Source organism: Polyodon spathula, chromosome 13 (assembly GCF_017654505.1).
Source record: "Polyodon spathula isolate WHYD16114869_AA chromosome 13, ASM1765450v1, whole genome shotgun sequence".
Classification (NCBI taxonomy): domain Eukaryota; kingdom Metazoa; phylum Chordata; class Actinopteri; order Acipenseriformes; family Polyodontidae; genus Polyodon; species Polyodon spathula.
In genome coordinates, this window is record NC_054546.1 from 22,997,935 (window position 1) to 23,024,237 (window position 26,303).

Genomic DNA, 26,303 nt, shown 5'->3' on the forward strand with positions numbered 1-26,303 from the left:
CTGTTGTCATACCAACAATGGGACAATTATTTAACCTATGTTCCCTCTGTTCCCCCAACGTGTTTTAGGTATAAACAATTGAGACATCTGGCCAGGTCATGTCAAGCTGCCATGGAGTGTAAGGTGCTTGCATGGAATTGGGCACCTAAGATAGGTAAGTGTGGGGAAAATGGTCAGCCTTCTATGATTGATGTGGTTTTAGGTAATGTGAAAACCCACATATTAATGAACACAGTCTGTGAACAAACCTTGGTTAGAACAGCTCTCTTGGGTGGTGTGTTGTGGCGGTCACAAGGTCAGGTGGCCATCTCCTGTATCCATGGAGACACGGCGGAATACCCCACCCTAAAAGTATATTTATCGGTAGGACTGATAAAACATCACCTGGTAGTAGGGGTGGCAGAAGGGTTGCAACACCCAGTTATTCTGGGCCGAGACTGGACAAAATTCAAAGAATTAATGTAAATAATGGCAGTCTCAGCCGCACATGTAAATGTGGCAGAAAAAAAGGGAACAAATTGGTGATGTGTTTCCTTTTCACACTAAAATGTTTTCTGCTAGAGAGACAGACAACAAAATGGGAGGGAGCATCTTTGAGACAAGACTGTGGTCTAGTGGGAGAGTGCTTGAATGGTAACAAATGCCAGTCAAAAGGACTTGGAACGCAGTGTGACCAAGGGGGCAAGGTTACTGGGCAATCTAGGGCAGATGCTACTCAGGCCTCTCTGAATATACCAGACATGTGGTACTCAAGCGCGGGCATAGTGTGGGGCCACCATAATGACCCGTCACTAGTGCACGCTTGGGGGCAAGTCTGATCTATTGAAGGTAAGGATGTTGATGGCGCAGGCGCAGGGGCGCTAGTATATCCACACTTCAGTATCTGCCAGTGAGTTTGGTCGGGTCAAGTACGTCCCGTCCCTTTGGGTCCACTGCCAATTATTTCCACTTCTTTTGAATGTATTGCAATGGACATAATGGGCTCTTTGCTTCCTTCTGACTCTGGGTATATGCATATCTTAGTAGTGGCAGATTATGTAACGCGATACCCAGAGGCAGTTCCATTGAGATCCACTAGTGTTGCTATAATAGCCACTGAGTTAGTACAGATTATGGCTAGAGTAGGGATCCCCAAAGAGATCTTGACTGATCATGGAACCATTTTTCTGTTTAATATGTTTCTACAGGTATATAAAATATAAAAAATACATTCCATCAGGATGTCTGTTTATCATCCACAGATGGACGGTTTAGTGTAACGCTTTAATCAGACCTTGAAGTTGATGCTGGGACAGTTTGTAACACAAGAGCATCCTTGATCTGTTTAGAGAGGGGTGGGAGGAGTAAAAAGTCTCATCCAAAAATGTAGTGAAGCATGTGTTCCTACTAAAGGATCGCCTAGATTTGGTCGTCATTTGGCCCAGGACAACCTCAGATTGGCTCAGCACCAACAGCAGCAGTATTACAACAAAAATGCACTAATTCGAACCTTTCGACCAGGAGACAAGGTAATGCTTCTACTTCCCTCATCAGAATCAAAATTACGTGCAGGGGCCATATGAAGTGATTCAGGCTATAGGGAAGGTGAATTATGAAATTAGACAGCCCGATCACCGTAATGAATGTAAAATTTATCATGTAAATTTATTAAAGCCCTGGCAGGCAAGGGAGGTCTTATTTATAACAAGAGGCAATACAGAGGATGATTTAGGCCCCTGTCCAGAGACTCCTAGAAAAAAAAATCATTTCGGCAGACAGCTAACTTGAGAAAATGTGTGTTTGCTAAGACAGAGACTCAATATTTGGGATTTTTAATGGGGAATGGAAGGGTGAGACTCGTGGGTACCAAAATCCAGGCTTTGGTCGACGCGGCGATCCCCAAATCCAAAACTCAGATGAGGTCACTAGTGAGATTAGCCGGTTATTACCGCCGCTTTATCCCCGAGTATGCCACAGTGGTTAACCCTTTAGTTGATCTCACTAAAAAGAGTGCTCCAAATTCAATTAAGTGAGTGTCAGGGGGTGGTTGATACTATTAAGAATATACTTTGCCAGGCCCCCACTCTTATCACACCAGATTTCACCAAGAGATTCATCCTCCACACTGATGCCTCAGACGTGGGTTTGGGTGCTGTCCTGTCTCAAAAGGTAGATGGAGTAGAATACCCGATAGTGTATATTAGTAAAAAGATGCTTCCTCAGGAGTGCAACTACTCTGTAGTCGAAAAGGACTGTTTGGCCAATAAATGGGCTACTCACTCTTTACGATACTAACCCTAACCAGCTGGTCTTATCACAGAACATGCCCCACTCTAGTGGTTAAGCACAATGAAGAACAGCAATGCCCGGATAAGTTGTGGTATCCAGTGTTGCAACTCTTCATGTACCACATGGTACACCATGTGGGGAAAGATCATCAAAATGCAGATTATTTTTCCCAGGAGGGGGTAGTAATGGGGAGATAGATTCAGCCAAGTGTTCCTTCGGCTCCGATCTGAGCGGTGGGATATGTGACAGAAATACAATGAGTTTTGTTTGTAAATCTCCCTCCTGACCTGTGAGGGTGCAAAAAAAAGTAGCAAAAAGGAAAGTCTTTGGATGGGCTGACTTGACAGTTCTTTCCCAGGGCAGGGAAATCAGTCAGCCTGGATGACGGCAAGATTCTGTTGCAGGAACATATTGACCAGGAAGGGAAACAATGTAGTAGCTGCAAACAGTAGAGACAGCTGCACTCGTTTATCAAGGGGTCATGAGTGACAGCATAAATGGGATGGAGAATCTTTTCCTTTACTTGGTTTTTGTGTTAGAGACTGGAAGGACCCTGAGAGATGCAGAGAAAGCATACTAAAAATATCTGTGAGTGTTTTGTTTATTTGTTTGTGTGTGTTGATTAACTGTCTATGTTTGTTAAATCACTAGACGGTTGAACACGTATCCGGAGCTGTCGCCTGGGGCCCGCACAAAACCGGATCAACACTGCACTATAATCACTGTTAAAATTGTTATCACCCGCCACGAGCACTACAGCACGCACCCTGACCGGTGAACGTGTATTGTACTATTGTGGGGCGGATAAAGTGTGTTATTGTTTGGTCTGCAAAACCATTTAAAATCATTTCCCTCCATGCTTTACACATTGGTGTGTATTGCAGGAGGTTTATTGTTTGGTCACAAGACTGAGAATTACCAAACAAAGAAACCCTTTTCTATATTCGATTATAATTGTCTGCCTGTGATTATTCCTGCACTTTATCACCTCTGCACCTGTTCACTATCAGCAGCCACTTTGCCACAGTCATTCAGCCCATCAGACAAGCAAATGGTTTAGTATTATATGAGTATTTATGTTTTATTTTTTTTTTGCTTGCTCGATTGAGTAAGAAAAAAAAAATTACAACATGAGATTTGTGCTCTAGTTCAAGCACGTGTAAATTAAAAATATGTTTCTGTTCAGCTATTAACTGCAGCTTGTAAATAAGCGTATTCGATATAGCAAGCGTATTCGATATAGCAAGCCTATTCGATATAGCAAGCGTATTCAATGTCAAGACTGGTTATTGGCAGACAATTATGAAAGTGAGAGGACTTAATGCTCCTCATAGTGGCCTGCTATGGAAATTAAAACTAGTGCAGGGATGAACACAGGATTTTCATATTCGGCTATTCACTAGTAATTTAAATATTCATTAGGATATTCGTTCATTTTTGAAAAAGTAATAAAAGTCATCATACTGCTCTGAATGCAGCCAGAGACAGCATAGCAGCAGTTGTAGGGGGCGTGGCCATTGCCCTGTGTGTGTGCCTTTATTTTACAGCAAAACCTTACAATATGTAACACGTTTAAATAGAAAAATATCCCAGTAGTAAAGAATAAGTTGTGTAGGAATTACTTAACATCAGTGAATTGACTACAAAACAAAGGATGCCAAATAGCAGTTCAAGTTAAACGTTGTTTTATCTATACCCGAAATAAATAGTACATAAACTTGACAATGTATTTTATTTATTTATTCATTTTTTCAATCCTTGCCATTGTTGTTTCTTCATAATAAACAGTGGCCATCAACGCATTTTCAAAAAGTAATAAGATGAGATTTACAGCTGAACAATCAAACAAAAACTGAAATTTAACTTGAAATACTTCAAATAAAACAAATGTGGAAGTGGCGTTGTAAAGTGAGGGGGAAAAAATTCACCGTTTTGGATCTCGTTTGCTACATTCCACATAACAGAAAGTCATACACACACACCCACACACAAACATACACATATATATACAGTGTCTTGCAAAAGTATTCAGACCCCTGACCAATTCTCTCATATTACTGAATTACAAATGGTACATTGAAATTTCGTTCCTTTTGATATTTTATTTTTAAACACTGAAACTCTGAATCAATTATTGTAAGGTGACATTGGCTTTATGTTGGGAAATATTTTTTAAGAAAAATAAAAAACTAAAATATCTTGCTTGCATAAGTATTCAACCCCTGTGCTGTGGAAAACCCAGTTTGCACCGATGAAAGAAATTGCACTAACGAGGACACAATTACCGTACCATTGGCCTCCACCTGTGAACCATTAAAGTTGCTGTCACATTTTCTGGATAAAAACCCCACTGTTGAAGGATAATTGGTAAGGTTGTGAATCTGAAGGAAAATGAAGACCAAAGAGCATTCTACAGAAGTTAGAAATAAAGTAATACAAATGCATAGATTAGGGAAAGGGTACAAAATAATATCCAAGTGTTTGGATATCCCAGTGAGCACAGTTGGAGCAATAATCAGGAAGTGGAAGCTGCATCACACCACCCAGGCACTGCCAAGAAAAGGCCATCCCTCAAAACTCAGCACTCAAACAAGAAGGAGACTTGTGAGAGAAGCCACAGTGAGGCCAACAATCACTTTGAAGGAGCTACAGAGTTCAATGGCTGGGAGTGGAGTAATGGTGCACCAGTCAACCATATCAAGAGCTCTGCATAACACTGGCCTGTATGGGAGAGTGGCAAGAAAGAAGCCGTTACTCAAAAAGTACCATCTGAAAGCATGTCTGCAGTTTGCCAGAAAGCATGAGAGTGACCCAGCTACGATGTGGGAAAAGGTTTTGTGGTCAGATGAGACCAAGATAGAGCTTTTTGGCCAAAACAGAAAGCGCTATGTGTGGTGCAAACCTAACACTGCCCATGCCTCAAGACACACCATCCCTACAGTGAAGTATGGTGGTGGCAGCATCATGCTGTGGGGATGCTTCTCATCAGCAGGGACTGGGCATCTTGTTACAACTGAAGGAATAAAAATACAGGAAAATACAGGAAAATACTGCAAGAGAATCTGCTTCAGTCCGCTAAAAAACTGAAGCTTGGGAGGAAATTCACCTTTCAGCAGGACAATGATACAAAGCACAAGACCAAAGCAACATTGGAGTGGGTCAAGAACAAAAAGTTGAATGTCCTGCAGTGGCCCAGTCAAAGTCCTGATCTCAATCCCATTGAGAATCTGTGGCACTATTTGAAAAGTGCAGTCCACATGCGTCATCCAACCAACCTGAACAACCTGGAGCAAATCTGCCAAGAAGAATGGGCCAAAATCACTCCGACACTGTGTGCAAAGCTGGTACATACTTACCCCAAAAGACTTAAAGCTGTTAGTGCACCGAAAGATGGCTCTACCAAATATTAATGTGTGGGGGTTGATATTTCAGTTTTTTATTTTTCTTAAAAATATTTCCCAACATAAAACCAATGTCACCTTACAATAATTGATTTTGAGTTTAAGTGTTTTAAAATAAAATATCGAACAGAACGAAATTTCAATGTTCAATTTGCAATTCAGTAATATGAAAGAATTGGTCAGGGGTCTGAATAATTTTGCAAGGCACTATATATATATATATATATATATATATATATATATATATATATATATATATATATATATATAAAATCACTACACAACATTTTGAAGAAGTTGGATACTGTTTAAGCGAGGCATTTCAGAATGACGTGCTTGCTTTTTTTCTGTCCAATGAGATTTTGGCTTGCTCTAAAGCATCACCATGCATTTATGGCCCAGATGGCTGTCCGTAGAGATCACGAGGCGTGCACGCTCATAATCTGGTTTGTTTATTTTTTGCTGTTTAAAACTTTTAAATAGAGGCTCAAGAGTCTGCTGTGTTTTTTTTTAAATATATTAATCTCTCAAATCACACAGAGATCTTTTTCATTTGCCATTATTTGAAACTGTCACTCAAATTCTGGTAAGACTAAATACGTGCAAGGTATTTTTATCATTTGTAGCGAATACGAACATCTGATTTTCGTATCCGAATACATGTAAAAAAATATTCATTTGAATATTTAAATATTTTTCACAGCACTAATTCAAACAAAACAGTATGCTCTGCTCCAGTATTGTACTGCTCTAGCTGTCTAACATCATATTAATGTTGATGTTCCAGTAATACACTGCTCTTAGCTGAATAACATTGTATTAATGATGCTGCTCCTGTAGAAGCACTACTCTTAGATAGATAACATTGTATTAATGATGCTGCTCTAGTAATACACTGCTCTTAGCTTGGATAACATTGTATTAGTGCTGCTGCTCCATTAATACACTGCTCTTAGCTGGATAACATTGCATTAATGCTGTTGCACCAGTAATGCACTGTTCTTAGCTGGATAACATTGTGAGTATGTATTTCTTTGCCTGTGAAATCCAAAGGTATTATGACCTGAAGTACTAGATCCAGTGAAAAATAAAAGCTACAGTAACAAGAAGATAATACAATATTATTCTTTTGTCATTTAATGTTTCTACTGCATTGCTATAAGAAACCCCTCAACCCTTTGTTACATTACATTATCTAAAGCACGTTTCTTTTAATGTGGATATTTACAACTCACCATTCTTCCAGGAATTCCCATTGATCCTTTGTCACCCTAATAATCAATGTAAAGTCAAAAGGAAGGTTGTAAAAAAAACAATTATAATTACAATCATTTTTTTTGTCTAATGACTCACTGTGAATGCTTGCTGTCCGTTTGCACTGTGTGCAGTTTGACTTACTACTTTTTTTTTAATGCAGCATCAGCAGCCAGTTCATTCTAAAGAGAAGCTCAACACTCAGGCATTACCAGCAAGAACAGCACAGTTATCTGGCTTGGGCACGGCACAGTCAAGCTGCCCTTTCAGATCTAACTGAAAGCAATATATCCTCCAAGTGGTTTCAACTTCTGATACAGGACCATGCATGAATAATCAAGCTGGCACTGCATAGTCAAGCCAGCACCCTCTTGTAATATCTCATCTCTTTTCAGTAAATACAATTCAAATAACCTAAAGAAACATGGTGCTTAGCTTCTCTAGTCTGTATCATTCTACCAATATATTTGAATAAATCTTACATCTTCTTCATCAGTAATGAGTCTGCTATCTCCCATTCATCACCACACATTGTTTCGATGCTACAACGTGACGTTAATGTCAGATCTCATTAATGTGGATGCATGCAGGATCAATGTATGTTAGCACTGGGCTGTGGGGATAAAGTTCATTCACCATGTGTTAGTAGAAGACATTACTAAGAAACTACAGACTTCCTGTTCCAAAGCTGGGAGGAAGTGTATTATTCTAGTAAGTAAGATCAGTTTTGAATTCATTAAGTGTTCATTTTTTGCAATTTTCCAAACTGATTTAAATGAGAGAAAAGAAAAATGGCAAACTAAAATGTATGATTATGTGAAGCAATACATAGAGCGAAGTACTGTAATCAAAGCCATGGAGGGTTTTGAATAAATATAAAATCGTTCAATGTATTTATTGATTTCACCAGCCTGTTGAGTTTTTGGGTAAATTGTACTCCACACTGACTACTCATTAGAAATACCTTTTAAACACATCACAAATCATATGAAGAACCTCTAAATAGACACTTTCCTAAACAAAGCCTGTTTTATTGTTTTAGCCAAGTTGCAGAACAGCATTCCACTGAATGAGGAATGACTTTAACCACCTCTCCAGTACCAGTATGCACCCTATTCACTGGCCAGTACAATCCAGGGCATCACTGCACAGTGAGTTCTAGAGTGCAGCTCAATGCCTTATCAAACCAAACATAAATCAACCACATGCTGGCTTGCTTAACCCAAACTTGTATGCAAGCCAGCTTTTAGATGAAGATATACACACACACATATATATACACACACACACACACACACACACACACACACACACACACACACACACACACACATACAGTTGTATGCAAAATTTTGGGCACCCCTGGAAAAAATGTATGTTACAATGAATCTTTCAGTGAACAGAAGTTGACCTGACCTGTACATGGTACAGAGTTAAACATGACACCTTTCTGCAAATTTTAATACAGAATTACTATTTGCATTTATTACAGATTAAAAATAATAAACAAAAGTGAACATGGCGCGTGCAAAAGTTTGGGCACCCTTTATGACCATTCTTAATGACTTCTTAAAAAGATGATTACTAAGGCCCAGAAAGGTTGATTCACTCGTTAGGGCTTCAATTAGTCAGGTGAAGTCAATTCCAGTGTTGAACTATTACTCTGAAGTAACTTCATACCTTCTAATCTGTCAGGCTGTGATGGCGTTCTGCCTGGTTTCAACAACCATGGGCTCCTCTAAGCAGATTTCTGAGGTCTTGAAAATTAAGATAATTGACTTTCACAAAACAGGAGGCGCCTATAAAAAAACTCTCTCAATGCTTCCAGCTAGCAATTTCAACTGTCAGAAACATTGTCAAGAAATGGAAGTTAAATGGAATGGTTAAAGTCAAGGCAAGATCTGGAAGACCAAGAAAAATATCACATAGACTTGCCCGAAAACTGGTCAGATCTGCACAACAGAACCCACAGGTCATTGCAAAGGACCTTCAGAACAGTTTAGCTGACACTGGAGTAGTTGTTCACAAGTCCACAGTACAGCGTACCTTACACAACAAGGATCTGCATGAGAGAGTTGTCCGAAGGAAGCCTTTTCTATGACCTCATCACAAAAGTCAGTGTTTAAAGTATGCAAAAGAAAACCTTGACAAGCCTGAAGCTTTTTGGAACAATGTGCTTTGGACTGATGAAACGAAAATTGAACTGTTTGGCCACAACCAAAGAAGGTGCGTTTGGAGAAAAAAGGGTGAAGCATTTAAAAAAAAAATTCCTTTCCAACTGGTAAGCACGGGGTGGCTCTATTATGCTTTGGGGTTGTGTGGCAGCCAGTGGAACCGGAAATATTGTGCTGTTGGAAGGAAGAATGGATTCAACTAAATATCAACCAATACTAGAAGCTAATGTCCTAAAGTCAGTCAGGACACTGAAGCTGAAAAGAGGTTGGATATTAAAACAAGACAATGATCCAAAACATACCTCAAAATCAACCATGAAATATTTACAAGAAAGAAGGAGAAAGGTTTTGAAATGGCCGTCACCAGTGGAATGAAGTCCCCAGACTTGAATATTATTGAAAATCTGTGGGGAGATTGCAAACATGCAGTGCATGCAAGGAGACCTAAGAATATCTCTGAGCTGGAAGAGTTCTGCAAAGAAGAGTGGGAAAAAATTCCAAAGGCAAAAATATAAAGACTGTTACCTGGCTACAGGAAATGCTTGGAAGCTGCCAAAGGAGATGTTACCAAGTACTAAGTGACAGGGTGCCCAACTTTTGCATGCACCATGTTCACTTTTGTTTATTATTTTTAATCTGTAATAAATACAAATAAATAGTAATCCTGTATTAAAATTTGCAGAAAGGTGTCATGTTTAACTTTGTACCATGTAGAGAGCAGGTCAACTTCTGTTCACTGAAAGATTCATTATAACATACATTTTTTCCAGAGGTGCCCAAACATTTGCATACAACTGTATGCAAATGAGGCATTTTCTTTACATTTTCTTTGAACCTGAATGCATTAAACTATGGATATTGAAACTTCTTATAACAGCCTGGATATTGTTTGGTGCCGGTGTGTCCAGCCAATGAAAGCTCAATATTAATTCAGGGCTGAATGCAGGATTCAGCAGGAGTCACATGGCATTCCAAATAGAAGCTGGAATTGAAAACTGGTACTGGGTACTGCCATGAGTCTAAAGGATGCCTATATGGGAAAAATAAATGGTACTTAAAGATAATGATAGATATGTGTCATCAGCCTGTTAGATGGAAACTGATATCAATGTTCAGCATGGTATTGCTGCTTTCAACTGAAATCACAGCTTGATGCAGTTACTTCACAAATATAAATGTGCCTTATGTGCCTTATGCAGACTGTAAAATGGTGCTGGCAATAATTCCTACAAATTATTTTTCAAATGTGTAAACAAGTAAATGCCATATAAAAAAGCCAAGAATCAGCTTTATTAACTCCAAGCCCAAACAGATATTGGTAGACTTGCTCTTTCCAAGAGTTTTTTTTCCAGACCATGTGTTTAAGGCTGTGCTGTACAGATACTTGTTACCACAGTATAGCAGAGTCTGGAGATGGCATTATTAATCGGCGCCTGCTTGAATCAGCAATGTGGCTTGAAGCAGCAGAGTGGAGCTGGGTAGTCAACCGAATGGGAAGCAGGTTTCACAGGAGAGGCTGTGTGCCAGCACATCATAGTGACTGTGGGGAACAAACTGGAATGGGAAACTAGTTTCACAGGGGGTGCTGTGTGTCAGCACATCACAGTGATTGTGGGAAATAAACTGGATTGTAAATGCAGTCTTCCTTCAAATGAAAGCTAAACTCTGGAAAACTGCAGTAAAACGACACCAATAAAGAAAAAACTGAAATGGGGGCTCTGCAGTTTCCATGAGCAAACTACCAACTATTGTATTGCAGCAACGCATGGAGTGGAATGAATGCTCATCCCTGCATTTAGGAAAAGGGTATTCTTTTCCTTCTTGTTTTGCTATTAAAAGTTGTCTCACCCTTTAAAAGAATCTATTTGTTTCAATAACCAGTTGAGGAGGTTCCCAGCCCTTGGAAATGAAGATGGGTGTGCTTGATGGTTAGTACTGCTAGCAGCCTTCACCAGAGCAGGTAAGAGATAAGACATGAGCTGGAATGAAAGCACTGGGGAGGGCAGACGCCATACAGGTATAACATGCCCTGGACTGGGCAGCCCAGCATAAAGGGGCTTTCTGCTTAGATATGAGCTAACTAAGACTCTCTATGTTCTGTGTCAAATTTATTTATTTATTGTAAGTGACAAGCTCAAAAAAGCCTGCAAAAAACAACTAATATTGACAGTCTGCTGGAGATGTGTGACAATTACTGTGTAAATGAGCCCATGATGCTGGTGTCTGCCCTGACCCTTTTAAAATGGGATCTTCTGGAGTTCTGTCTTTCTTTCATTCATCTAGGGAGCTTTACATTGTACCAGCTGTCACCACCGGTAACAGGATTCATTTTGATAGGATAATCTGCCACTAGAGTTCCATCCAGCTTGTTACATCCAGAACAACCAATCCTGCTACAGTAACAGGCTGTCATATGAGTGTGCTCCTTCCATAAGTGCATGGGCTGTGCCCTAACTAGCCTTCAGAAAACACTTTCTAGCCAGTGTTAGCTTACATCATTTTCACTCCTCTCTCCAATTATCAAAGTCAAAGTTACCACTTTTCATTAAACACATTTTAAGCTTGTTAATATCCCTCATGTATAAAACTAAATCTATTGAAAGGTATGTATATAAAAGTTGCAATGCTATCAGTGCTGTTTCTGTGGTCCAGCATGTACAGGTCTCTTTGAGAATCAAGCCCAAATGAATATATAATAACCCATACCTTATCATTTCATTTATAGAGCGTCTTTCATGTGCAAGCATCCCAGCACTTTACAAAAATACATAGCTAGCCAAAAGAGCTCCAAACTGCTTGCTAGTGAAAGACCACATCAAAGAGAGATATTTTGAGCTTAGATTTAAAAATACTCAAAGACTCCGGATAGAATTTGGAAGTGAATTCCAAAACGAAGGCGCTCAAAAAAATAAAATAAAATAAATATTATAGTAGCCAAGACATAAAATAGAAATCTATATTTAAACTGATTTCTGGATGTAACAAAGCACCAATCACCAAAGGTTCAAATTGTCAGAAGGCACCCAAGATGCAAGACTGATCCCCACAAGAGTCCATGATCAAAAGAGGTGATCACCACCAGCAGCATTACTACCACAACAGAGACAGAAGTGAAAAGCCAATTACCGGAAAGCCAGCTCTCCCAGGGGGGCCCTGAAGAAAGGGTGAGAAAAATCAACACAGTCCAACACAGAAAGAGTCAACAGAATCTAAGCACATTATACAGACTACTTAAAGAAAACGCATGCACACGCACACACCAAAGAACACAAACCGTTGCACAGAGTCAAAGACATTGTTACTAAGCTTAGTGTACATTAGCTGCTAGTCTGAGAATGAGCAAAGTCAATGGGTAGCTGGTCCTGCAATTTGACCACTCCCTTTAGTTCTCTGATGCCAGGCTAAGTTCTATTCAGAAGTTTAGCGACTGTGTTATACATTTCTAAGAGTTGGCTACCTACCTTTAGTTTACTTTACACTTAACATTGTAGTAAGTTTACCAGTAAAGTGATTTAGCCATGGTTGCACAGTAATTCACCAGGTTTTTAATGTGTTTCTCACTTGCTTCTGAAATGTCAGGTTTAGTGATCCCGACAGAACTGTCATTCATTCAGTGTAGGGAATGGCTGAAACACCATGTGCCTAAAGGCTGATTAATGACAGTGACAGCACAGGCTTGGCGGGTCCCTGCCATGCTCACTGCAAGCAGCAGCTGCCACATCTGCTCTCAATTTGAGGAGGGGGGCTGCTGGTTTTCACGGGTCCAGGAGGATTTGGGGTTAGGCAGGTTAACCAAAGTCAATGTATCACACAGACACCGTGGACACACTTGAAACTGAATAGGGAGGAACATGAACCCTGACCAGTCCCGTTTTGGAGTTTGAGTTCCAATCCCCCCGCTGGAAGTTTAAATCTTAAAGTTATTTTTAGCTGAAAGTGGAAATTTGATTTTGATTCTAACCTATGGGTCTGTGTGTGTTAGAAAACTACAGAGTCTGAGGCTGCCAAAAACCTTACAATAACATCCTGAAGTAAAAGCATATAGATTCATTCATTTCTTTTTTTTTTTTTACACAAATACTTTATACACCATGATGGTTTATTTTAATGATCTGAACAGTGGTGGATCTAAATATGGGCTGCTCTTTAATTCTGTATTAATCCTTCTGTTTTCTATTAGTTTATTGAGCCACATATTAATATTACTCCATAGTAAAAAAAAAGAAAGTGAAATGAAATTGGTTTTAGAAATATAACAGCACTAACATACAGCCACCTGTTTGCTTCCTTTAGTGAAACTGATGGTGGATGGATTGAATAATCACGTCCAAATTAAAAAAAAAAAACTTAACAAACCATCAAAAAGAAGAGTCTTGAGGAGAATTCCCAATTTCATTACAAATATTAATATTACAAAATAAGGGTTAGATATAAGTACTGCCCTGGTTTAGATAATCAATGCAGAGCCAGGTTGTGTGCACTGTCTCTGCATGTGAGTCTCTTTGCTGTATTTCTGTCTATACAAATCTGTAAAACACCAGGAAGGGTCTGGTTCACTATGCTTTAATATCCAGCCCTGTGGTTTACCTTTTTTGCTATTGCTTTACTACATTTTCACTTGCTGTGCTTTTACCACAGAATACCACAGAAAATATGTAGTTCATGTAGATTTAGCAGTTCCATAGGCAGAACATGCATTGAACTTGTTAGCAATGGGCATACATACAGCCCAAGAGCTGGACAAGATAATCTGAAACACTTGTCATAGCACTGTCAATAGGGGAAGAGTCAATGAGTCAGCAATTCCCTCAGGAAAGTTTTACAGGCAAGGTTGGGCTACATATTGCAGGGATGGAAACAAGACCCCTATTGCTTAGCAGTTTCACCCATTCCATGTTTTACTATGAGCTTGATTAGCCACATTGTGTATAGGTAACAAGATCAGGTATGTCTTATTAAACACATAATGAAACCAGGAATTGACTAAACTGCTATGTAATGGGAGTCTTATTTCCATCTCTGTATTGCAGGTGTATCCAACCCCTGTGTCTTTGCTCCATTTTCACCATATCCCAAACCCACAATGTAAGCATGAGTAATGCAACCACACAATAGTATTAATGATTTAGCGCCACCTGTCCTGCACAGCAAACACATAGTGACAGCATACAGAATCAACAAGCCACTTTACCACAACCTCATGAGAGAGCCAGACTGAGATTCTTCTACTTACAGGTGGTCCTGAAAACAAAACACAGAAGAGAGAGAGAGAGAGAGAGAGAGAGAGAGAGAGAGAGAGAGAGAGAGAGAGAGAGAGAGAGAGAGAGAGAGAGAAAAATCATTAAGGAATGCACAGACATACCATTTAAAAGACAGCATTACATCAATTATACGCTAATGTCAATGTCACTATTAACCTGTGATTTGCTGAATATTTCCATTGAGGCTTTATTGTGATTGCTGTGCTGTTTTTCGTCACCAGTTTCTAAGACCTCCACCAGTCCTACTACTAACCTGAGAGAGGATGCTGTTGGTTGAGTGGAACTGTGTTGGGTCCAGAACAGGGGTAAGCCACACGTAACCTATGTTATAATTTTACCTTTTTTTATTTTGTAGTTCCCACCATTTTTTAATTTGCTCTCTTCCTTGTTAAATTATTATAAATCCTATTTATTTATTGTTTTAACTTTATAAATGCACCTGTTCCATGTGACGTTTCAGTGCCACAGCATGAAAGTGGAATTGTATGTAGAGAGGGACCTGAGAAGGTAAATATGGGTGAAAAGCAGTAAGTGAGGGTGGACTGGGTAACTGTCAGAAAAAGTATGAAGAGGAGAATGACACCGAGCAGTGAACATAGAGAGGAGATTGGTCTAGCTAATGGATTCCATGCACTGAGCAATGATGACCTAGTGCTGGATGAACACAGGGGCTAGATGTTGTTAGTAAGTGATTCAATTCTACACTATGTCGACAGTGATTTGAACCATAAAAATCCCGTAAATAAGGTTGTTGCCTGCCTCTCTGGAGAAAAAGTAAAGGATATTGAATCAAGAGTGCAGAGATTATTAAATCACAAAAAGGAGTCTGTAGTCATTGTACATGCTGGTACAAATGACATAAGGAACAGAAAATCTGAGCTTCTGAAAGAGGATTTTAAATCCTTAACAAAACAGCTTAAAAAGTTAGGATGCAGAATTATTGTCTACTATCTGTTGTTGGTGGTGGGGATGAAGTATTCAGTAGAATTAGGGACTTAAATACTTGGCTGGCTGGTTGGTGTGTGCAAGAAGGGCTAGGATTTATAAACAACTGGGATTGCTTTTGGAAAAGAAATAGATATTCTAGGAAAGATGGACTGCGCCTAAATATGTCAGGGACAAGCAAGCTAGCTTACAACATCAACATCAACTAGCAAGGTATTTAAACTAGGACCTGGGGAGGGAATCTAAAGAGGCATGTAAAATTCAGGTTAAAGTATCCTGCCATTCCCGCTACCCACTCAGTAAACACAGAAGTGTGTCTACAGTAACCTTCGTCAAATTCCTATTACCCCTGTTCTTGATTGGACCAATTTACGCCTAAGTTTATTTAATGTCAGATCTGTGTCTAATAAGGCTCAGTTAAATAGTGATTTTATTCAGGATTACAACATTGATATTCTCTAACTGAAACTTGGCTTGGACCAAATGACAATGTTTCCCTGATTGAGGCTTCTCCACCTAACTATTCTTTTTATCCAGAAAGCTCGCTCTACTGGGCGGGAAGGTGGACTTGCTACTGTTTTCCATAGTGAACTTGGAATCAAAGAGGACATTGTTATTTATCTTTTTAAATTTTAACCTTGACATTAAACAGTCATATTTCCTGTTTATATTGTAATTATTTATCGACCACCTGAGTGAAACCTGCTATTTCTGACTAAATATGGGGATCTGCTATCTATACTGACAGTCAAATATGATAGTTCTTTTACTGGATGATTTTAACCTTCATACATTGAGTCTGATTCTAACTTCTACATAATTCCTTAGATTATATCCTGCATGTCAAAGGTCTTACACATAATCGTGGTCATACTTTAGATCTAGTAATTTCTCATGGTTTAACTGTTAAGAAAGTCATAACCCTAAATCTTACTATTTCAGATCATCTTGCCATTCTTTTTGAGGTGACTCTGTCAGTATCTACAGTGCCGACAAAAGATTGTGAACGCCTTAGGATTTTCACATATTTCAAACTTAAAGTGTTATTAGATCTTAATCTAAGTCCTAATAATAGATAAAGATAACCTGATTAAACAAATGAGAAAAAAAATGACACTTTTTCAACATTCAATACCCATGTGTGAAAAAGTATGTGAACATTTAAATTCAGTAACTGGTGGCACCCCCTTGATCAGTAATGACTTCAACTAAGCATTTCCTGTAACTGTTGGTCAGTCTCTCACATTGGTGTTTGGGAAACGTATCAGATTTGACACGTTGCTCTAACGATGATGTTACGAAGTTCGTCTGGCTCAAGTAATTTTTGGGAAATGGCCCCCAGGTCCTGAGGCAGCAAAGCAGCCCCAAACCATCACACTCCCACCACCATGCTTGACGATTAGGATGAGGTTCTTCTGTTCGAATGCAGTGTTTGGTTGTCGCCAAACATAACGTTTCTCATTGAGGCCAAAAAGTTCTACCTTTGACTCATCTGTCCAGAGAACATTGTTCCAGAAGTCTTGTGGATCATCTATGTGCATTTTGGCAAACTTCAGATGGGCAGCAAAGCTCTTTTTAAAGAACAGTGGTTTCCTCCTGGCTATCCTTCCATGAACACCAATCTTGTTCAGTCTTTTTCTGATAGTTGAGTCATGAACACTCACATTAGCTAGATCCTTGGATGTTACTCTGGGATTCTTTGTGACTTCCTTGATGATTTTCTGGTTTGTTCTTGGAAAGATTTTGGTAGGATGACCACTCCTGGATAAAGTGACTGTGGTCTTGAACCTTCTCGCTTTGTAGACATCTGTCTGAAAGTGGATTGGCAGAGCCCCAAATCTTTAGAAATGTTTTTGTAACCCTTTCTAGACTGACGAACATCAATAACTGTTTTTCTGAGGTCCTCAGAGATTTATTTTGATCCCGGCATGGGGTAAGTTTGGGACCTCCCAAACTCACCCCTGAAGATCTATCTAATTATTTAAACACCTGATTCTAATTATCCCCTCAATTGAGCTGATAAAACCAGGGGTTCACTTACTTTTTCAAATACCCTGAATCTTAACTACTCATTATTTGTCTAATTCATACATCATTTTGTTTCAAAAGAGATGGAATTGGTTAATATAAACCCTACTGCATATTTTAGAAAATACTTGTTTTGATTCAAGAAGGCTATGGTAAAACTACAGAATTTCCATAATTATCATTGGGGTTCACAAACTTTTTTTCGGCACTGTACAAAGACTCTGGACCATACATTTAAATCCCAGGTAATTAATTCTTCAACTGCTGTCAAGCTTTCTGATATATAGAGCTCATTACCACTCTCTGAGTCCTTATCAGTAGATGAGCTGGTTAATACAACACCACCTTGACTGGTATCTTAAATTCTGTAGCGTCAATCAAAACAGAGGATGTCTTTTAAAAAATTCTCACTGTGGTTCAATGATACAACTCGTAAGATGAAATATAAGGGTCTTAAAATAGAATGGATATGGTGGGAATCTAAATTGCATGTTCATTACATCACATGGAAGGACCACCTGGTTAAATATACGAAGGCTCTGACATTGGCTAGATGATCATATTAATCTAATTTAATTGAAACAAATAAAAATAATCCTAGATTTATTTTTGTTACTGTAGATAAATTAATTAATTCTTCCCCCTAATAGCCCTACCCTTGACATTGGCTCCTCTCACAGCTGCAATGACTTCTGATATTTTTTTTCAAACAAATTATTAGACATCAGAAATGAAATTCCACATACATCTTCTATTAAGGAGCACTCCAGCACAATTTTACCAACTACAGCTATTAAGGCTACTATGGGGGCTTTTCTTTGATTATCTTACAGGAACTGACAGAGCTAGTTTGACATATGACAGCTACTAGATGCTCCCTTGATCATATTCGTACAAAACCATTAAAAGATGTTCTTGGTGTTATTCATATCCACATTTTAAAAATGATAAATGGTTCACTTTCCTCCAGTACAGTTCCCTCAGCACTCAAGGTCGCTGTGGTAAAGCCTATGCTTAAGAAACACAATTTGGACCCTAAGTCCTCAATAATTATAGGCCAATCTCCAACCTACCATTCTTAGATAAGGTTCTAGAGTTGTTGCAATTCAATTACAAAATATTTGAACTCTTAATGGTATACTCACAAAATTTCAGTCTGGTTTTCGCGCTGCATACAGCACCAAGAAGGCCCTTGTCAGAGTGAATGATCTGCTGATAACCTCTGACTCAGGCTTTCCATCAGTATTAATTCTTCTTGATCTAAGTGCTGCCTTTGATACTGTAAACCATTCTATCCTATTGAATCATCTTGCGAGCACAGTAGGTCTGTCTGGCCTTGTCCTATCCTTATTCAAATATTATCTTTCTGATAGGTTTCAGTTAATCTCTATTGGGGAGGTAAAGTCAGCATTATCGGAAGTTGTCTGTGGTGTTGCACAGGGATCCATTCTAGGTCTCTTGCTGTTTTCATTATATATGCTAATGTTAGGTGACATTATCTGCAGACACGGAGTGAACTTCCATTGCTGTGCTGATGATTCCCAGCTGTATTTGTCCCTAAAACCAGGAATTTCTTCTTTCTGGGTGTTATTAGCTACTTCCCTTACAGATATAAAGCATTGGATGTCACTGAATTTTCTAATGTTGAGTTCAGGTAAAACAGAGATTATGCTAGTGGGCTCACAGAACCAACTAAAAGGAAATGTGGGACTACATGAGCTCGACCCTTGCAGTCTCTCATCAAAACTAAAAATAGAAATGAAGAGTTTGGGGGTCATCTTTGATCCTGATCTATCATTTGACACTCATATTAGGGAAGTTACTAAAGTATTTTTTTACCATTTCAGAAATATAGCCAAACATAGACCAATTCCGTATCTGATGCTGAGAGACTAATGCATGCCTTTGTTTCATCTAAAATTGATTATTGTAATGCACTTTTTTCTGGTGTCCCAAAATGTGTGGTATCCCGCTTGAGCTTGTTCAGAATACCGCTGCTAGAATTCTAACTAAAACCAAGTAATTGAACATATTACCCCTGTTTTGGCAACTTCCATTGGCTATCTGTGCAGTATAGAATTGATTTTAAGATTTTGCTGTTAACTTACAAGGCCCTGAATGGATTAGCACCTAGTTATTTGCAGGAGTTACTGACCATATATCTTCCAAACAGCACACTAAGATCACAGGATGAGGGGCTGCTGGTTATTCCTAGGGTCAACAAAAGCAACACAGGAGGTAGGGCTTTTCTTGTAGAGCTCCTAAATTATGGAATGCTCTGCCTTTGTTTGTCATGGATGCTGGGAATGTTACAGTTTTCAAATCAAGACTAAAAACGCACTTTTATAAAATAGCTTTCTGGTTAGTGGGTTTTAATTCAACTTTAAATATATATATATATATATATATATATATATATATATATATATATATACACACACACACACACACACACACACACACACACACACACACACACACACACACACACACACACACAGTATATATATATATATATATATATATATATATATATATATATATATATATATATATATATAGTTTACCTTACCCAGCCTAATAATTGCTATTTTGTTTTATAGGCCGCAGCATGTCAGTCCTACTGTCGACGACTCCCAGTCCATTTATTCTGCCAGCACACTATAGATTCACATCCTGTGCATCATGTATTAGGACCCCTGAGTAGCACAGACAGGTGCTGCACAGGGAATGCATCTATAGAGTGGTGGTAGGCTACATCTAATTAATGTAAGTAAATGACACAGAAATTGTGAGAAATTTGGTATGATAAGGAGTGGTAAGTTGTTCTGAAAACCTTGATATGACTCCATTGTGCCTGAGAACTGTGTTGTGACAGTGTAGGCACCAGGCTCCTGAACTGCCACTCTGACACTTCTTCCTGAAATGCTTTACTAGCTGAGATCTCAGAGAAAAGAGATAGACATACAGACAGCCATGGCACATTTCATCCAGACATGAGCTGTTGTTTATGGATTTCAGCACTGAGAGCCAGCACTCAATTGAACTACATTAAATGAAGGTAGCGATGTGAGCCCATCTCCTTATAAATGTTTACCATGGTAAATTTGCACAGTAATTTCCCCATGCTTTTCCCATGCTTTATACTATGTGTTTATAATGGTTTGCCATGTTTTAAATATGCTTTACTGTACCTCTTTCTACTTTGCAAAGCACAGTAACTAATCTAGGAAATAAATATAATCTAGTCCCTGGTTCAAATCACAGCTCAGCCACTGACTCATTTTGTGACCCTGAGCAAGTCACTTAACCTCCTTGTGCTCCATCTTGCGGGTGAGATGTTGTTGTAAGTGACTCTGCAGCTGATGCACAGTTCACATACCCTAGTCTCTGTTATTGGATAACTGAGCCCCTGTGATCAGTGTCCATCAAGTTCTGCCAAATCTACTGTCTTGCCCATTGTGACTGAAACTTACGTGCAGTAATGCAGTTTTATATATTAAAGAGTGTGTCAGGTATACGGTACCATTTGCATGGATCAGTCTGTGAGGGACTGGCCAGTTCCACAGAAGTGTGTGCTAAATATTGCAGTTTTTTCCCACTCTAACTCCTACAGATGTCATAATTATTGATAATTGATTGAAAGTAGGTGAACCGCTGGCCTTGCTCAATGTCATGGTATATTTTCATCTGTCTTTCTATTTTATATATCTCTGAGAAGGAGATATATACTGTATGACCTGTCCAGCAGGCCCCCTTTATTAAAACATCAGATGTAACTCATGAGACTAATCTGCCAAAGCAACTGAAGCTCATTGTTAAAAGTACCCAGCCTGGCAGAGAGGTGTTGGGCAGGAAAAGCATACCTGGATCCCCATTGCGACCTCGCTTTCCTCTCGCTCCTGGTGGCCCTGGGTTAAAGATATCCGGCAGTTAGTCAAGTTTTAGACTACCGGTTCTAGAGAGCAGTATCCCTTCATACCGGTTGTGTTACTACAATACTACAGAGCTGGCTTGTGCATCACTCTTGTGAGTCTGCCGTGTTTGAAATCTCAGATACACATTCAGTAGCACCCTTTAGTAAAGATTGTCAATTTAGAGGCTTCCAAGTTCTCACGACAGAAAACTCATAATTACACACAAGAGAGTAACAGCAAAGGGACAAGCCTCTAAAACAGGTCTTCCAATTGCACAGCAGCTGTACTCAAGCCCCTTGCAATTTCTTATTGATCTTTTGGTTTTGGAAACTTTGGGGCTGATTCTCAAAGAGCAAATTATTCATAAGTTAAAGTTACAAAATCAGAAAAAACACAGCAGACGGTATTTAATTTAAGGCAGAAGTTAGGGTGTTTATTTACCATTCTATAACGTACAAAAAAAGGTTATTTTATTTAAAGCTTGATTTGGTCATGCCTATATATCCTGCCACAATACTATCAGTTTACTTCCTTTACATCAGGCATCCCACATTCTCACAGGGGCTCACTGAAGGAACGCTCAGAAGGGAGGGGTTAGGAGTCTCAGCTGGGGGTAGTCCAGCACCATGGCAACTGACCAGGTAACACTGAATTGGAGACCCGCTTCTCTCTGCTCCTCCAGGTTAAAAGGTGTGGTGAGGTGGGGCTCTAATACCTGCTGCACAGGAAGTGTGGTGGCAGGATACTTTGACTATAGCAGAGGGAAAATGGAAAACTAAAATTAAGTTCTTATACTAAATAGAAAAACAAATAAGCCTTACATAGGAACATTTGCACCATTGGGAGCAAAAGCTAACTGAATCTGGCTCAAGAAGCTACCATGGAAATGGAAATGCACAGACTTATATTTGTCGAATTCTTGTCAGCCTGTTGTGTGCAGTATGTGTAAGAATGGGCTATGCTAGAAAAGACCAGCTCTTGTTACCTTGCTAGCCGTACTTTTGTGTTGAAAATTCTTCATTACCGATTGAAAAGGGATACTGCCCCGTTGCTGAAATATGCTGCTGCTTAATTTATAATGACTCTGTTTTTTATACACAAGTAAACCAGTGAACGGGACATGCTCATGCCAAGCAAGCATTGAGAGCTAAGGGTGCAGTAAATTAAAGGCATGCAGGAATGCTCACATTAAGTATAATATTGAGGACCACAATAACTCTTCAGCAGGAAGGCTGCGCATGCAGTGACACAGGCAGCATTCCCTCTTAGGCTAAAATGAGTGCATTTTTCACAGTAACTTGCAACAACTTCCGCACTCAGTTTACTAACTTTTGCAAGTTATTATCATAAATATCAACCTCAATCAAGAATCCAGTCTCTTGGGGTAAACCTATTATTTTGAGACCATTCTTACAAAGCATTAACATAAGCACATTTGTATATGTCTTGCAACAGATTCTCTGATTTCCCTCTGCAAACATATACGTCATATTAGTGCAGAGCTCGCTCAGGCACCAGCGAATCTACTGGTACAGGGTGGGCGAAGCAGGCATCTGGCGATTCTCTCGTGCGCATGAACTTTACACTTTTTAATTTGTCGTATAATTAAATACTAAAATCAGTGAAGCACAATCTTCCTGCATTAGTTAGAAGTATAAATACTCTGGTAAACATAAATAAAAATCACAATACTCACTCTGACGGTTTTGTTTTGTTTTATTTCCCTTTTAAAAAAACATCCATTTCAGAAATCATCTCAAGGGTTTTGAAACTGGTAGTCGGAAATACACATTTAAGTGTATAGTAATTGAAGACATACCATGTCCATTTTTTCTTTTTTGCGAGTTTATTTATCATGTGACTTCACTCCATGCCTCTGCTGAAACTCAACATGACAGCTGCATTAGCGAAGAAAAAAAAGCAACATTTTAGTAAGACAGAGCTAAAAAAAATCGGATATCTATATGATGGTGCTATAGTATTTTTAAAGTTTTGCTGTAATTCATGTGTTCATGTAGGAGTCAATACCATATATCATAATGCCAGTCGTAAATACTTAGAGAATAACACCTCGTTCACACTTGCAGTTTAGTCCGGCCCAGGGCTGCCTTATCTCATGTGTGAACATTCAAAAAATGAAAAGGCTGCCCTGGGCCGGGTGAAATTTAGACCAGCTTTTTGATGCGGCCTAATGTACCAATGCCGCTTTAGGGCCGGCCTATCTGCATGTGTGAAACCAACGCAGGCCCTGGGCCGGCCTTAACGCATCAATGCGGTGACGTAGCTCAAACCACTCCCCTACTAGATTGAGCGTAGTAGATCAAACAATGTCAGTTTTAAGAAGTAGCAGCTGGGACGATGCAGAAATTAACCCTTAGCGGTCCATTTATTCAGCGCTTGTCAGGCGCATCAGGTCCAATTTATTTTCACAAGCGCTGTTTTAAATATATATTTTTTTCAGAGTAAAACAGGTTTAAAAGGTATTGAATCGAAAAAGGACAGTCCTGCATCTCCAGCCAAGCCCCACCCCTTGTTCGCTGTATTTTTCACATAGCTCTTTATAGACGTAGATACTGATAAATCCTCTCCCGATCACTCGTTTTATCACCAAACTCCTCAATAATGCGATCAGAGTCATTATTTTATTACTATACTATATATCGGAAATACTCAGCAGCAGGCCAGAGATAAACCCACCACGGATCCTAAGAATTTAATATAACATACAGCGATCTCCAGCCCGGAAAATAGCAATGGGGAATGCATTGAATACACTGACACTTTTGACGATGATGATGATTTTACAGCTTTCATTAAAATGATAAAACTTGTGCTCTCTTGCTCTCTCTATCTCTCTATCTGTGTGTGTATAATATATACACACACACAGACATTTCAGATTGTAGCTAAGATTGTAAATCTCAATACTGATAAATAATGCATACAACGTTGCATATTCAGTCACCATTAATATAGTAATCTCTATTGTGACTAATGTAATGTACACGTCCTTGTTTGCTGCATTTACGCATGATCCAATACAATCGCTTCTTTCCACAGTAACCGACTGCACTGTCAACACACGCCTTTATCATATCTTATGCAATAAGTACAGCACCAATAGTGTTGCAAAAAATAAGATTGCCACATTTACGTCTGCAAATTTCCCAGCTCAATCTCTTATGTTGACTTCCGGGAATGCAGTGTTATGTCACTGTTTACATTCCCGACAAGCACTTCGCCACAATTTAGGCTTCCTTTTCAGCCACATATGTGAACGCACTTAGGCCCCCTATAACGTCAACTGTGAACGAAAATTTTGAGGCGGCCCAGAAACGGCCCAAGCCGACTCAATAAGTGTGAACGGGATGTAAGAAAGTAAATAAGATGGCAACAGTGGCAAAGCAGTGCATTCTATGCTGAAAAACTAACAGCTAAGGTACTGCGCTCAAGGCGGAGCTTTCCCAAAGTAACTAAGCTAAATTAATTGTGTATTTCATTATTGTTTAGTTTATTTCCTTCCACACTACCTGTCTTTAATGAAGTTATAATTAACAATTTTAAACCATGGCCTGTTCTTAATTGAACTATATTTTTTTACGATGAAGAAAAGAGCTCAGAAGTATTTTTCTAGCTATATAATCCTAAAGGAAATTGATCACTGTACTGTGGAAAGGATGTAGTCACTACACTACACACCGTTGGTTTCATAAAGACATTCTGTCTGGAGACACACCTCTTTTTAAATCTTGCAAATAACACTGCAGAATTAGGAAAGAAACAACTGAGAGGATTAATTATGTGTTTACATTAAAAGGGGGCGCTTATTTAAATTACAATCGGGTAATACATAGCAGTGAACCTGTTCTAGAGCAACGAGCCAGTCAACCCTACTTTTCATAATTCCAGTAAAACGCTAAACTTCATTTGAGGAGTACTGTACATAGGATTAGTCTCACATGACATTGCTGGATTGTTACTAAACTGTTTCATATTTCTTATTGTTATAGTAAATGAGATCAATAAGCTGAACAAAACACCTGTATTTGTAGACTGAACTACTGTGTTAGTGGAAGACTGTAAATATGATTCTCACAACTTGCTGGACATTTGGTTTTCTGAACTGTTGTAATATAATTCTTAGGTTTTTCTGCTTATTTTAATGCCAGAAATGAGCCAAGTGATGTCTATAAACACTATGAAAGGTTTGAAGTGTCTTTAGGTGCTTTACTTAATATTACAACAAGAAGAGTCTGATTAAAAAAACAACAACAACAAAAAAAAAAAGATTTGTGGTAATATTTATTAAATTAACTTATTTTAAACTATCAACATTATATTTACTTATTATTATACTTATTAATACGTTGATGTAAAGTGCGAACAAATGGAAATGGCCATTTTTGAAAAACGGAATTTGGTATTCCCAAGAATGGAACAATTAATAGCCCTACAGAGAGTTACAATTGAAGGCAGTGCAGATGCCAGTGTTTTATGCAGTAGTATAAAGCAATTTTATGCAGGCCACCAGTTAAGCATGCAGTCTATATCTATGATCACAATCGACAGGGCTGCATAGGATCAGGGGATGATTCAAAATCAGAGGCAGAGCCACAATAAATGTTTTGTTTAAAGTAAAATTATTGAGATACTTGCGTTGGAATATTGTTTCAAAATTGTATAATGCAACAAAAATATATTAAAAGCGTTAATGCATGGCCAAAGGTTTCTCACTGATAATTTACCCTTTCTCAGTCAAAACAGCAAGTTTCTCAGTAACTAAAATGCTTAGAGGGAACACGGACACAAGGTTTCAGAGATTATTGAGGCTGCAGACTATGGGGGCTGCAATATCACAGGCTAGAGGCAGGAAATAGGGCCTTCTAGTGGAAAATGGTTAAACCAGGTTTCTAGAGACAAAGAGTCCATTGCAGTGCTATTCCCATCTATTAAAGAATACTGCTGCTAAATCACACCCTCTTTAAAATACTATTTTGTACCTTTAAATAATGAGCAATATTCCATGGCTCAAGAGACAGCTGCTCAGGATATTAG

At 38.9% G+C, this 26,303-nt stretch overlaps 1 protein-coding gene across 1 annotated transcript in view; it reads right to left on the reverse strand.

The window, feature by feature from the left end:
* Positions 1-26,303, reverse strand: part of col13a1 (collagen, type XIII, alpha 1) — a 173,916-nt gene that overhangs the window by 80,721 nt on the left and 66,892 nt on the right. Inside the window, exons 3-4 of the mRNA XM_041267412.1 lie at positions 21,198-21,242; positions 14,331-14,338 (exon numbers count right to left, since the gene is read on the reverse strand). Coding sequence (XP_041123346.1) covers positions 14,331-14,338; positions 21,198-21,242 — 53 coding nt within the window. The remainder of the gene's footprint in view (positions 1-14,330; positions 14,339-21,197; positions 21,243-26,303) is intronic.